Below are 15,874 nucleotides of genomic sequence, written 5' to 3' on the forward strand. Positions count from 1 at the left end.
GTGCTAATTCAGGAGGAAATCGGGGAGATTACGGCTGCCATCACTGTGGCTACCGGCTAGCGAAGGATGGCTTCTGCAGTGTTAAAAAGCAGACACAGAAAATATTCAGTACCACTAAATATTCAGTACAACTAAGATTTATAGCGCTTTATTTCCTTAAAAAGGACAAGTTTCTCTCCTGTTCTTCTTAAAGCAAGCATCCTCACCTACTACAATATTTTCCTTCAAGCGACTCAGTTCTGTTCAGTTTTTTCCTAGAAGGCATTTTTCTATCAGTGATCAATATGAATAAACTCTATAATAAGCAAAAACTTGCTAAATAAATACAAATCATACTTTGGCAGCTAATTTATTAAAAATGTAACTGTATGAAATATAGAGAATTCTGCAAAGCAAAATGCCTAATGGATTTCTCCATCTCTGCTGTTCATTATTGTGCATATTCGATTACGAGGCCACTTACAGAAGTCACTTGAGCATCTGAAAAAGAAAAACTCGAAACCCTAATCAAACCTGAGAACCAAATCAACACATCTCATCTCTTGCTTGAAAACCTTAAGGAAGAACAGAACATTAAGACCCATTCTGGGTATATATTACAAGAATTCTTCCAGGCAACTCAGGCCTTAGTATGAAATAAAATCTCAAAATCTGTTTATAAATGAATGTTTTTAGGAAGAAAAAAAAAAAAAAGAGAAAATCTATGTCACACCTCTCATTAACTGCTTATTTTCATTTGCCCTCAGGTGGGTAAAATAAGCTGTAACAGGCAACACTTTTTTTTTTTAAAACTAAAATTATTTGCTAAATTCATTTACCGGAATAATACCTGGAATTATAGCAGAAGCTGTCAGTTACCTCTAACAGTGGCTGTGTGATGCTAGACACTGTTGAACATGTTCGTATTTGCATTCATATCATACATTTTGCTCAATTTTCTCTATTTTAACTTTATTATTCATTATAATTTTAACTGTGTTCCACAGCACAAGAACCAAAATAGCAGAGTATATAACATAAAATAAACATCAATTACCTGAGGAGATTGATTATGGCAGTTGCTAATATAACTTTGCTGAGAGATGACAGAAACCAACAGTTCTTTTGGATATATTTTAAAAACTACGTAGGCCAGTGTATGGCCAATAAGGTTCTACTAAAATCTCTTTCTGTGAGATGAATTCTATTTGATATTCTGACTTCACACGTAAAACACTAAATATTCCCCAGCCATACTAGTAGGGAGCTACCAATGTATTAATATTTCCTTTAGGGGGCTGTGTAACAACAGGTAGAGCCATGGCATTTTCAGTACACAAAAAAAGCACTGAAATTAACTCAAAATGGAAGTAAATAAATAGTTTTCAATGTGATGGAAGATTTTGTTTTGCATGTAAGTGTTGCTATGAAATGTGTTCTGTTTCGGTTTGTTTTACCCTGTCATTTTAGTAGCCATATCCAGGACTACACTCTTCCAATCTTGCTGATGGTAGTGCCATATTCTCGCTGTTCCGTCTCTGCTTCCACTGACAAATCTTAAGCTATGAAAAAAAAAAAAAAAAAAACAAACCCCATGAAATTCTGAATAAGTCACCGCTGCTTTTGGTCTAGTACCCACATGCCCAACACAGGATCTTATTTTCTCACTATTCAGCAGCTTTGCTATGGAGTTTTCCATCCTCAGCAACGGTGCGGGCACTAAATCCTGTGGCAAGAATATTCAGGAGCTTGGCAGAGGACTGTTATTCACCTTAGGAAAGGTCACAAGCACTCTACTTTTACATTATTCTGTAACAAACACGGGCACACACACACATACGCAAGTACAGATATACTTGGAAGTGTATACTCTGTATATATACTTGTCTTACTCTATATATGCCCACGCAGAGGCCTGTTTAACAACTCACGAAATATCCCTGAATTTCTGCCACAGGAAGCCGGCAGCTACAAACCACTGGCAAGCCCAGAGCACGCCCGTCCACACCAGCACAGGAGCTAGAATGGATTTAATCTTTTTCCAACACTTATTCTTTATATTGTTTGTGCATCTCTGATCTAGGGAACGTAATTAAAGGACAGTGAGGTTACAATTTTCATATCAGATATTGTACGGTACAAAAGAGTTTCTATCCCACAACATTAATGACATTTGGTTACAGCTAGCAGATGGCCTTGGAATGACTTCAATGTCGTAATTCATACAAGCTGCACATTCCCTTTTTAATGACATCAGCAAATCTCTTGTGCAGTTCATAGTGGCTGCAAAGAAAAAGAAACTGCATGCCAGGAGTCTAGCATAAATTATAATACATTAGCTTAGGGAGAGGGCGAAGACAGAGAAGGGAAATACCCAAGCTGAACACGAGCAGGTAGCTCTGCCTGTGAAGTTGAACATGAGTATTCTCATTTATAAACTCCTCCTTACTTAAAAAATTCAAGCATCCAGCAAATGTGTTTATCTACATCAGAATGCTTTGGCTATCGTTGTCACAGAAATCACTTTTGTCAAGAATTTTTCAAAAAAGCTCCTCAAGTAATACATTTTCACAGGATGGGCAACACCTTTAAAAGTATATTCCATTTATATACAGAATTACCCGTAAAAAGGCAAGCCTAGGCAATTTTATTTTAATAAGTGATTGTTTCACCTCTTCAGTTTCCCTGATCTGAATTTTTTCATCGTGATCCTTGTGAGATTTATTTTAATTTTACTTCTTTGTATTAAAACAAAAAGGAAGCTATCACTTTTCCATTACAAGCATCGCTGTAGCACGTAATTTTCAGCGACTATGTGACCTAATACCCCCGCTGAGACCTGTGCTCTCACATCCTTTGGAAGGAACTGTCAGCACAATTATACCAGTACATTCCCACATAATTTTACATGACAAGGACCTCCGGGTACAGGTGCAGTTCCACTGGCAAAGTTACAGTTTTGCTTGGAAGGCTCCTGCTCACAGACATCCCTTAAACCTTTTGCCAAGCAAAATAAGGAATATGAGCAAAAGCTGGCATGAAACCATTTACATTAAGATGCTGATCACTAATCACAGCTTGTCATGCCACTCTCCAACACAGCTGTGCAGTCATTTGACGCACACACGTGCCTATAGGCACCTTTATACATTTTATCATGAGCATCCTGACTTAGCACAGCTTTAAAAACCGAAAGCTCTGCAGGGTGGAATGGTTCACTTCATAAATTTTAAGGCCACAGGATTACTGTTATCATCTAAGCTAACTAACTGGAAATTCATATATTTGCCTAGACATTCACATATTTGACAGGTATGTCGTCAGAGATAAGTAAGTTCTTATGAATAATAAAGAAGACCAATGAAATGATCATCAAGACCCAAAGGCCTTAAGACTGTGCCTCTGTAACTGGTTCTGGATGGTGGCAGCAACCAAGAACTGCGAGTTCAGGGAGTACGTGATGTGTGGGTAGAGTGACTGTCCCATCTAGGGGACAGTCCAGAAAACAGTGAAAGTAAGTACTGTAGCTCATCATTAGTCACATAAACGAACACAGACTCACACAGCCCCCACGCTCCAGCAAGTGTTAACTTTAGCCCATTTAATATCACACTTGGTGATGTTTGGCTATCCAGAGGTAGCCGTGACTCAGTGAAGGCTGAAGATAGTGGGTTGCAAGGAGACACCACAAAAACATGGTAGGACATTACTGAAGCATTACAAATCCTTGTGAAAAGCCAAACAATTGTAATAACAACAACACATGTAAAGGAATGTTTTATTCTCAATAAATTCTCAGACAAATTAAGCAGAGGAATTTTATCTACTAAGTAGGCTGAATCCAAATTTGGGATGTGAGGATCCACTGCACCTTTACATCCCATTGAAGAGTTGTTCTTTGCTTATTCCCTCTTGGAAATAAATCAGTTTTTTTTAGGGTTGTTTTTTTTCTGGCAATTTCAGAGTTGCAAAAATACAAGGTGAGGGCCTGATTATTCATCATATCACATTTACCACTCTAGAACCTCACAGAAGCTGAGCTCTTTTGAACTGTGAGCGTGCGTATGAAAACAAACATTCTTCCCATATTTTTCAGAACTCCGAGAACCAGAAGAGACAACTTGCTTATTCACTGGCAGAAGAAATCATTCACCAAGGAATTAAAAATCAGACAGATGCTAAAGGCTGGATGGCCTCATGTTTCAGCAAAATATCAGCAATATCATATTATTTGGAAAATGTTTTCAAATTATGCTAATCATTGGCTGCTTTCTGGTCCCCTTCTGGTATAAATGATACAGAAAATATATGCAAGAGGAGTAAATTTTAACAAAAAACCCAACCTATACATAATTTATCAACAACACTCAGCTTCAATATTATTCTCACATGGAACATAAATAAGAGCAGAGTGAAATAATGAAAAAAATAAAACCTCCAAGAGACAAGGTAGCTCTACAGTTCCTTGTTTTCCTTATGCATGATACTCATCATTTAGATGCCATTATTTCCTTCATTTCCTTCTGTCTCATTTCCAACAACACACCAAGTTTTATTTCCCCTTTCATGTTAATCTTCTTTTCATAAACGACTGCGAGGAGTTTGTACATCCTTGCGGTCAGTGCAGACAGCGCTGCTCAGATGGTAATCTAAGAGCACATTTCATAGACTCATAGAATGTGTTGGGTTGAAGGGGCCTCTAAAGGCCATCTAGTCCAACCCCCCTGCAGGGAGCAGGGACATCTTCAACTAGAGCAGGTTGCTCAGAGCCTCATCCAGCCTGGCCTTGAATGTCTCCAGGGATGGGGCCTCCACCCCCTCTCTGGGCAACCTGGGCCAGTGTCTCACCACCCTCAGTGTACAGAACTTCTTCCTCATGTCTGATCTAAACCTGCCCTGCTCTAGTTTAAACCATTGCCCCTCGTCCTATCACTTCTTCGGAAGTCAGTGTCACATTCCCATACTACTTACTACAGAGAAGACAGAGCAAGAGCAGTTGATAAAGAAGTAAAGTGGCCTCCTCATCTGTGCCCCAGTACAGAAACAAGGGAAATATATCTCCTTCGAATGCAACAGCTACCGAAAGTGCTACTGTCATTGGTAGCTTGGCCTCCCCTTTGCCTCTCACTTGGCCGTCAGCACTGGCTACAGCTGGCAAATGGATGCGTGGCACAGTCACCACGCCATCCCTTCGCCTCCTGTAGCTTCCCTCTTTCCAGCAGAAAAAAGGATGCCCAAAAGTCACTAAATCAACCAAGAGCCACACAGATCAATAAATACATATATGTGCTTATTTTTCATCTCACTGTAACAGGACTGAAATTATAAAGCCAACAAGCTTTCCCCCACACACACATTTAACCTGATATTCTAGTTAAGAAAACTGATAAAGAACAGTAATTGAGAAACCAAATCCTGATTCCACTATAAACGATGAATATACTCAGACGTTATTGCCATCTTACCAGGTAAAAGCACCTGGCAAGAGAAGCTCCTTTAAGGAAGGTCAGACACAGCTCCTTGCAGACTGACTCGTCTGACCATCTGTGAACGTGTAACAGTTCTAACTTTTGCTTAGAACTACATTTATTGTAACACTCTTACTCCAGAAGTAACCCCCTTCTGTATTTAACACGGCTACCTGTGAAGACACTCTTACACAGAAAGGATATAAAATTTGGTTTCCAATTTGCTGTTTAAAAAAATACAAAGCAAAAGCACAATCACGGAATGCTTTTGTTGTTACAGCAGTTGACAAGTCCAAGCTCGTGGACACAACACGCATCTTGCGACATACTTTAAATAATTTGTCTAAGATTAATTAGAGCCCAGGTACAGTCTTCCTGTTGCACCAAGTTTTCTCTGAAATGTTATTTGGAAAATTAAATACCATACTTCGTATGTCAAAAACCCAGGACAGCCGCTCACCTGTCACCATTGTTACAGAACTGGACTGCAACCACTTTGTCCTAAACAGGAGGGAGGAAAAAAAAAGTAGTAAGTGCTTTGTAAGCTGAAACACTCATTCAAAAAGATCTTAATGATGAGCTTCTGTTCAGCAAATTGCATGTTCCCATACATTTCCTACAACATACTATCTTACAAATTCAAGAACAGAAAAGTCATATTTGAAGTTAAAACCTCCCCAGACAAATTGTGTCAGACATGGAAATAGAGAACTTCAGAGAGGTGATGGCTTTGTGTTGCTCCAGAAGTAGCTCAGAGACAGAAATGATTTCCGACTCAGTCTCTCTGACACTTAAGAGGCTGAGGAGGAAGAAGCCGCAGCAGCTCCCGCACGGTGCCACAGGACCGTACACACCGGGGGGAAGTTCTGCCGAGGAAACTGTGCACCTTTCACACTCCAGAGTCAGCAGAAATAAGGGATCCCTGGAGCTCTCGAGGCCTCGTAGGTACAGCACTCCACAGGGTGGAGAAAGAAGGACTTCACCAAATAAATGATCGCAGCAGGTTTGCAATTTTTAGATCTAACATTAAAGCGCATCAAAATAGTTCATAAAAAAAAAATTACAAACCTTGGCTTTATTTCCACTTTTAAATTGTTGAGAAACAAATACTAAGTTTTAGGCACGGTTTTCCCCTTTGTTTCAGTCTGCTAAATATTTGTGTTGGCTACATGCGCTTGCTATCTTTACTCCCACTGACTTCTCTAGCTCCTGATAACCGAGTGGCCAATTCCGGATTTTTTTCAGGGGCAGGCTGACAGCAGTCTGTGGTATTAAGAAGAGTAGACTTCCCAAAATTGAAGGAAATACAGTTTATTCCAAACCTGAAGTGGTGAATATAGAAATCATATTTTCTTTTGTGAGCAAAATACTTGTAAGATTTGTTGGCTTGGAGCTCTGAGACTTAAATGCGAGACCCACGACTCCCACTGAAGTTCAGTGAATCGATTTAGACCTCAGCCTTAATCAATAAAATATTGTTAAGGTGGGCAGCTGGGCTATTGAGGTTCAAAGATAAATGCTCCAAACCCCTCAAAAGTGACAGCCCTATCAGTGTTGCTATAAGCTTGCCTTCCTGACATATTGTTTACCATACACATAATAAATAACGCAATCATCACCTGCTCTCGGTAGCAACTAAGAAATGAAGAAAGATTTGATACTGCTTCAGTGACACTTCTTTATACGGTTTCATTAAAACCGAGACATTCAAGGGTTTTAATAAAAGCAATCAAGACTCCAACTTGAAAACTAACACCGAAAGTCACTGTACAGATAGTTCAAATAACTTGAATCTTTATGAAAACCCTTCTGCGTTACCTGAGGAAAGATGCTTTTAAGCTTGCTTTATTTTCTAAATGAAATTACCGTCATGATCCAAAGTTTGACTGCACACTTTAAAACCAGAATTACTTTGCTTTTTCTTGTTATGTGGATTTGTGGTCACAACTGAAGTCAAATACTCAACGGTACATTTAATAAGAAAAATGACATTGTGCATGAAAACTGCTTTAATGCCTCATTCCAACATAGACTTTCTTCAAGAATATGCGAAAAATCACCTAGTCCCTCAGTTTCCTGGGGGAATGAAATACATAAAGCATATTTTACACACATCTCCTGCCTCAGAGGAATTTCAAAATAAACATACCACAAATTTCCAGGCATTTAAATACCACAGTGTTGAGAGCCAACTAAACTCTAAAGACAGAAAATAAGAATGTACAAAACCTAAGTTCCTGAAATAAGGTAAAGCAGGGAACAAAGAGATTTGCTTTCCGATTTGTCTCTTACCGTATGAGATTCTAACTCAGCCATTTTCTCCGGAGATTCTGAGCCCAAATAATAAATTCTTATCACGTGGTCAGTACTACCTGTAGCAATGAACATGCCACCTATGAAAGACAGTGTTTTCTGTGAGAAGAAAAGCCATCCAAGGAACAACTTATTTTAATTACTGCTTTATTGTCAAAGCAGCAAACTACAGTTTTAAACAGAAAACTTCTATATAATCAAAACATACATCCTGAACAAAGACATTAACTCTGACAACTTCTACTTTGATCTGTATTTTCTTAGCCCACATCAGCTTTAGCATAACTATGAGCTCTACAATGTTTTTCAGCTGCAAACCTCTCTGCCGAAAGGAAGGGAATATTGCAAGTTACAAATTCATCCAACAAATTATTCTGCTTTCCCTCAGAAATTACCACGACGCTCTCCATCAGCCTCTGTGGAAAATCACAGATAGGGAACAGTTTCATATTCTCACTGGTCAATATCAAAGAAAATATTTAAGCGCATTGTCAATATCTGTTTGAAGCACGTCACAGAAATTATTGTCGAATCGGGAGTCCGTGATTAAGGTATTTTCTTGTAATGCTTGTTTGTTCTATTGTACAAAAAGAGGCACTATTGTGTAGTTTACTGTATTTAAATGGTTTTAGTAATTTCAGGATTTCTGGTTTTAAGAAAGGTACGTGGGCAAGGCTCACACGGCTCTAGAATATCTCTCAATGTCAGATAACAAAAATTAATGAGAAATGATGTAAGTTTGCTTATAAAAATCACTATTTTTGGAGAATTCAAAGCTGCAACAAAGGATGTCAGTCAAGCTAGTATTTTCAAACACATTGAACTGATCCTGCTAGAACTTAGCCAAATTTGGAAGATTAGCAAAAGTGTAACCTCTGACCAGAGGCCTCCTGTCTGCCAGATTTCAAGAACTTTTCACTCAAAAACTTTACAAGATAAAACTTTAAAAGGATGTTACAAAGAAAAAGTTCTAATGTGCCAAACAACACATTGAAAGCATAGGCTTTCTTGGAAGTGGTCAAGACATTTTAGCTTAAATTATAGAAAAAAAGGAAAAAAAAAAAACAGAAGTAGCATGAGGCACATGTTTAGCATGGAAAATTTCAAACCATGGCAATTTGACAGTGCTGTAATTAACTGAAAAAGGGTTTCATACATTTTTTTTATTCAAAAAGAAGTTACAGTTTTGTAACCAAAGGAATTATAGTTCATAAAATACATTCAGCTACGCTATAATGCATACATACCGGAACTGAAAGATGAACAAGATATCTGAACACCGGGCCTGGACCTCTCTGCAAATTTTACAGGGCGATCCCTATATGCAACAAGACAACATTTATATTTTTCATTACTTTATTCCGATGTCGTTTAACAGGAATAGTGCACTGCAGCGCAGCGGGTAAGGTCAATACGCTCATCCTAGTTGTCTTCATTTCAGAATTCACACCTAAGTTTGCTAGAACTTATTTTTCATTTCAGTCATTTTCTTTCTTAGTTTAGTAAGAAAATAATTTTCAAAATTGCAAAGGCTATTTAACTTACTTATCAAGATATTCACCAATTCAAATCTATTTAAACCAGAACCTGGCAAGCCATTAGTCTAATATCTTTTAATCCCTATTAATTACAAGCTTGATGCCATCTACATATGTGTGTTCTACTGATTAAAAGCAAATAAATTCTTCTGCCTTTACATTTTGCATAAGGATTTTACTCCTAAACATAAAAGCTGGAAGTTTTTCCACAATATTGGCTTGCCAAGCACAAAACCCAGAAATAATCGCCCTGATCTCTGCCTCCCCTCTGGGTTGTACCGCCATAGAGTCCCCAACACACATGAGAAAGCGCTCGCTGCCCCACACACAGGTACGGGACTGTCTCTGGGAGAACATACCCCAAGAAACTTCTTTATTGAGAAAGAACACACCCCTATTTAATTATCTCAGCATTCGTCTCCATGCTAAAACTCAAAATAAATGCTTCCTTTATTTCAGATCATTATAATTATCTAAACAGGCTTACTTAAATTTCATGGTGTTAGCATGCCACTGCCAGAAACAGATTGTTCCGTCAGCACCAGTAGAAGTGAGGTATCGTGTTGTTCCTTTCCTTGCTGGAGAGAACTAAAAATAAAAATTGTAACAGTTAAACCAGCTAATTTCTTTCTCCCCTTACATGCTGGAAACTTGTAAATGGATGTTGACAAGAACCTTTTTCACGAACGTATTAGCTTTCTCCCCAGGAGTACAGGGCACAGCACCAGGGATAAGCACAGAATCGGCTCTTCTATAAAAGTAAAGCTGAGGAATGGAAAACATCTACATTTTGACTACCAAGTCCTTGTTTCTACCACACAAAAGTTAGCAAATTGGAGAAATGAAACAAGCCTAGATCCTCTTAATGGGGCAACAAGATGAGGAAATACTTCTTTCTAGGATGGAACTGGATCAGACATGGTAACAAAGACAAAAATGATTCCTGCATCCAAGCAGAACGAAGAATAGCAGCACAGTAGGACCCCCACACCCTCCCTCTGCCCCTCTAAGGAGTAGGAAAGCTTTTCATCCCGAAGTCTCACACTTTAATTTCATAACTGCAGCAATAACTTTAATCCTCTGGCAACCTGGTATTTGATAAAGGGATCAAACGCTGTTTCCTCAAAAAGCCATGACTGATTGCGATTATATTCTAAATTACCAGAGTCTTACAAAAAGCTTGTGAGGGATGTATATAAACATAAACAAATATTAGACAAAACACAAAACCAGGTTGTAAACTATGGGTCCAGAACAGCCACCTTAAAGTAAGTAACTTGCGGCATAGTTAAAATGAGATGAAATTGGAAGCGTAGACAAGAGGGGGAGAAATGAGACTCCCAGGGACTACTGGGATGTTGGAGAAGACTGCGCTGAATCAAAGGCAGCACGGCTCCAGAAGAGAGGGACTCTGAGCCAAACACCCCCGCTCATCCCCCTCTGTGTGCATAACCTGCCAAATTGCAGGAATTGTCTTTTTTGATCCTGGAATTTTGTTTTGTTGGAGGTCTCTGCCTGGCTGTTGTGGGGTTTTTTTTTAAAGCAAATAGACTGCAAATTACTAGCCATTATTGACTGTGCCACTGCTAGTGCTGAGTGCTGGCAGCGTAGTCGTGTTTTTCCTGCTCCGCTATTGCTCGCTGGATGCTGGTCACACAACTGAAACTGCACGGGCACAAGTACAGATTCTCGCAGACCCTGACCCATGCTGTTCTGTGGCTGCTGCAGCATCTACGATACCCCAAACAGCGCCTTATGGTACAGGCAGAGATAACGAGCAAGTAAGAAATGTGGAATAAGGGGTTTCATCTGACGGTAGTCCTCTGAAAAAGAAACGTTCTCTATGAACAAACGTCTGTTGGTTCAGTCACTGTGCAAGGACTACCATCAAAGATGCCAGCCATTTCTCCCTGGCTCCGCTAGTCGATCTGATGCTCCCAGTGGCCACGCATTTACTAGATCTAAGGAAGCAGTAATGGGACCAGAGAGTTAAAGGCAGCTGGAAAAAACAGGATCATCCCCTCAGGCAGCAGTTGGCCACTGCGCAGGAGTGAGTTTGCCAGGATACAAATTGGGTTGGGGCAAATCCACACTGCCAAACAGAGATGAAAAGATATGCTTTATCCCTGATTGCTAATCCACACCTCTTAGTGCTGTTTTAATTCAAGGATTTAGGGAAAAATTGTTATTCTTTACCTGTATGGAAGTAATGGAAGCTGAATGGCCCTGCAGCACTGCGACTGGGGCACAGGTTCGAAGACACCATACCCGCACTACTTTATCACAACTGCCTGCGGCGAGCAGCGTGTTCTCGTAGTTAACAGCCATGTCGGAAATTTCAGCCGAGTGTCCTCGCAATGTTGAGAGCAGGCGCCCATCATCTGTAGCCCAGATTTTGACCAAACAATCATCTGACCCCTAATGACACACAAAAATTTCCAAAGATTATATAAAATAATACGCTATGTGTACATAATACAGAGGTACACTGCAGATGAACAAGTATCTAAAACACCATTGCGCCATGAACCTCCCAGAAGAACAATTTCAGTGGGATTCCAGAAGGGCACAACTACCTGAATTTGGGGATCATCTTGTGAGGTCAAGGATTTAGATATTTATAAAACAGACATTTCATACTAAGATATGATTATCGCTGCTAATGTAACTCCTCTCAGTACAGTTCAGTAATAATTAAGGTAAATTTAAGAAGATAAAGTGTTTCATTACATACTACCAACAGTCTTTATTTATCTGTATGAGCCAGATCAAACCAGTAGTAAAATCAAAGTGATCGTAAGAATTAAGCTCTAAGGAAAAAGAGCACCTAAGCGCTTGGGGGGGTCTCAGAGCCCCTGCCATTCTCCTGGAGCTGAGAGGCAGCTGTACCACGAGCTTTGATTTCTGTTAACAGAAGAAAGTTGGGACACTCGAAGAGAGAACCCATGCAACATCACGTGCAACCAAAACACTATGTCAGTGAGATCTCAGTTCAGGACACAATTCAAAAGCATATCCAACACAGATCACTGTAAAATAGTAGCAGCTACGTAATTTCATCCTCAATCCCAATATCAGCAAGAATTTTTAGGCAGTTCACAGACCTTTCCACTATTCAGATACTATAAAAATACTGATACTAGTGGGTGCGATTGCCATTATATACTCAGAAACATAACACTATAAAACTAACTGCAGTATCAACATCATTTGATTTTAAGTTACATTTTATTAACTGCAGGTAAATTTGAACGCAAATCACTTCCAATTCCTCATATAACTGGGAGATGAGAAAGATTTCTTTATCATGTAAACAAAAATGGAAAGGAGTTCACTATGACCCAGAGTAATTATCATAACAACATCCCTGTTTAACCAATTCATGAGTGGAGAAGCTACCAAGAACACAACGCCAACAATTAACCTGCCAGGTAATCTGTTTCTAAACACCTATTGGTAACAGACAAGGGCAAAGACAAGACAAGGATTAACAGTTAAAAGATGCATTATTAATTTGAAAAAATCTGTTAATTTTTAAATACGCAGGGCAAAAAGCAAGGGCAGTATCACAGACATGTATGTTATTATGTTTCAGAGAAAACTTAAAATAATGTTCATATATTCACTAAGATACTACAAATTCTAGAAAGAAAATCTAGAAGTAATGAGGTATTCTATTCATCATCAAGTTTTTGCTGAAATGTAAGGAAAGGATTGGCAGCATTTCCAAGGTTACTGAAAGGTAAAATGTAGTTTTAAAAAAAGTATTAAGATTTAACCCAGCAAGCAGCATACAAATTAATTCAAAACCCCAGAACACTGCAGGTGCCATTCAGCAAGAAAGATGATAAATAAAGAAAACTGAGCACGTGTTCCAAGCAGGAGTTGCAAGCTCTGGACCAGAACAGCTCTGCTATAAGGTTCTATGTGAGTAAGCAAATATCTGACTAAGTTTCGGTCTACTGGAGCCATGAGCAATTTTAAAATACCCAGTCAAGTGAAAAGTGAAAATTTGCATAGAAAGAGATGGGTTTTCCATACATTTCAAGATTTTTCTTCCCTTCTTTTGCTGGAAGCCGTGTCTACATCTCAGTCAGTGACTAAGAGGCTGTTGCAGGACTTTGGAAAGAAAGAAATCAAACTAAGCAAATCAATCTTCCAAGAAAAGTACAATTCTTAAACTTACTGTAAAAATTCTTCTCCCACTGCGATCAAAGGCTATACAATAAACAGATGATAGATGTCCCAAAATCCTCTTATGCATTTTCATGTGTTGGTAGGTGGACGTTGGGAACAAGTGGCTGAAACGTCCACATCCAGTTAACTGCCTGGCAGAAATTATATTTACTGGGAGAGAAAAAGAAAACAAAAGGAAAACTAAGACATTAATTTTAAATAAATATTTAAATTTTAAATAAATATTAAATCAAATATCATGTTTAGCAACAGCTTTATTATTATAATCCATAAATCCGGGCCTCTTTCACCTTGTCAGAAGATTCTGTAGAGTCTTGTAAAAGGAAAGCCCACTCCTGACGAAGCCATTCAACACCTACCACACCAAACACCGCACCTGCTCTCTTACACAAAAATTAAAGCAAAATAAAGAGTTCCCATCACAACTAGAAGTTATTCCAAGTGATCAATTCATGAACAGGCAATGGATACATTTATTCTGTATGAATTTGGAACACTTGATATTAGTAACATATAATTTTCTTACAACAATTACAACAAATTTATTTTTGGAGTATAACAATAGTTTATTTTAACTGCTTTTTTTTTGTAATAAAAGTCTTTCTTTGGAATGGGTTCCAGATCATATGTCACGGTCAGTGGTTTTCCACGTGTTCCCCACAAAACCTCTCTAAGCAGCAGAAGCACCACCATTGCATTTCTATGACAACGTTATTGAAGAATAAGAAATACGTGGCACCGACGGAAAAAGTCAAAAGAATGGCAGGCACCAGAAAAATATGCAACAGCCACAAACTCTTTTATATTGCTAAACCTAGGAGTCCTTACCAGAACAGCCCGAAATCTAAATGTACAAACACATCATGGAAAAAAAGCACTGTTAGCAGTTTCACTGACGATAACGACGAATCTTTCTACTAGACAAGAAAAGGAGGAAACATTTGCTGGGACACGCCACCAAATGAAGATCATTATGGCTGTAGAATACAGAAAGATCTTAATTCTAATTAATTCTAATCAAATCTTGGATTTGATGCATAATTTGAGATCGTTTTGGCTATTTAATTTTACCAATTTTACCTAATTTATACCACTTCAGCTTTTGATTTTAAAGTTTTGAGAGGTTTTTTTCAATGGCGCTTCAAGATCTAACATTGCCATATTGGTGGGTTTTGTTGAGTCCTTGTGATAGCAGGCGCCCAGAAGAAACCCCTTATCTTGTCTACTGCACATTGAAGTAGGCAGGGCTTCACAGAAGCAGCATGAAGCTCTTTAGTACCTTTCAAGCCTTTAGTTTAAAAGTACAGTGAACAACTTGACCCATTTTCTTAATTGTATTATTGTATCATTGCCTATCTACATAAAAAGAGATTACGGAATATGTTTAAAAAAAAAATATCTACAAAGTCAAGAAGCATCATTTCAAAGGGCTACTAACCCATACACTTCTGTACATTTATAAGATTGAAGCATTTATACGCAAGCAGAGAGGTAAATGGGCAAGGAAAATAAATTTTTTCCAGATTTACAAACAGTATTTTTGTTTCTCAGTTTCACGCTCTGAAATTTGGACTATTTTTAATCAGTCAGTGCAATCACAACACTACATATTAGAAAACAAAAGGCTGCATAAAAGGAGTAGATGCTTGCAAAAGTCATCAGGCTCCCACCATGACCTTATCTTCAGTCAATATTTGTTTTTATGTAAAAACACATATTCAGCAGTACTAAAAAAAGCAAGACACGCTAAATCAAATTCATTTACTATCTACCTACTATTCAATTGATACCTGACACTATACAGGAACCGTTAAATGGAAACTGTCTCCCCTAGCAAAGTAAAAATGAAATCTTTAACCCTTTTTCCATCTCTTACAGGAGGGCACAGAGACCCCATCGCGACAAATGCTGTACAAAGGTACCGTCAGGTTTGACACACATTATTTTATGTATTATTTAAGTATGCCAGCTTAAAAGCCAAGTTCTTAAAACTATTACACCTCTCTTCCCCCGACACTGTGGACAATGTTATGTCAACACAGGGATGTAGTAATTTAGCAACATGGTAATTCTGCTGTGCCTTTCAGTGCTTAAATCATTCAAATACATAATAACAGTGTATCTGCCTTTAAACAATTTCAAATGGCTTTGAACTTTTTTTTTTAACCACACAAAGAACTGTGTGAATCAAAAAGGTATACTTGCATTTCAAAAATATTCCCGATAATCACAAAGCCTTCTGTGTACTACAGCATTCCCATGCAATCCTTCTGAAAATCTACCACTGCTGTGTGTTGCAAATCACACGACGGAAACACTGAAAGGTATGAAGAACAGTCAGACACCTAGAACTCATTCAACCTTTCATTTGGCACTCAG

The 15,874-nt window shown here is 38.5% G+C and overlaps 1 protein-coding gene across 4 annotated transcripts in view; it reads right to left on the reverse strand.

Moving 5' to 3' along the window:
• The window catches only part of BRWD3 (bromodomain and WD repeat domain containing 3), a 59,150-nt gene that overhangs the window by 26,226 nt on the left and 17,050 nt on the right, over positions 1-15,874 (reverse strand). For 3 of the 4 annotated variants that reach the window (XR_012588942.1, XM_074599815.1, XM_074599814.1), the window contains exons 7-13: positions 13,485-13,645; positions 11,495-11,716; positions 9,786-9,886; positions 9,008-9,078; positions 7,740-7,840; positions 5,908-5,948; positions 1,437-1,541 (exon numbers count right to left, since the gene is read on the reverse strand). Coding sequence is in view for 3 of the 4 variants with exons in the window: in XM_074599815.1 (XP_074455916.1) it covers positions 1,437-1,541; positions 5,908-5,948; positions 7,740-7,840; positions 9,008-9,078; positions 9,786-9,886; positions 11,495-11,716; positions 13,485-13,645 (802 nt within the window). In the remaining variant the exon portion in view is untranslated. Of the gene's footprint in view, positions 1-1,436; positions 1,542-5,907; positions 5,949-7,739; positions 7,841-9,007; positions 9,079-9,785; positions 9,887-11,494; positions 11,717-13,484; positions 13,646-13,785; positions 13,822-15,874 lie in introns of those variants that run through there. The other variant, XM_074599816.1, reaches the window with a different exon arrangement.

This window comes from Larus michahellis, chromosome 9 (genome assembly GCF_964199755.1).
Source record: "Larus michahellis chromosome 9, bLarMic1.1, whole genome shotgun sequence".
In the NCBI taxonomy this organism is placed as follows: domain Eukaryota; kingdom Metazoa; phylum Chordata; class Aves; order Charadriiformes; family Laridae; genus Larus; species Larus michahellis.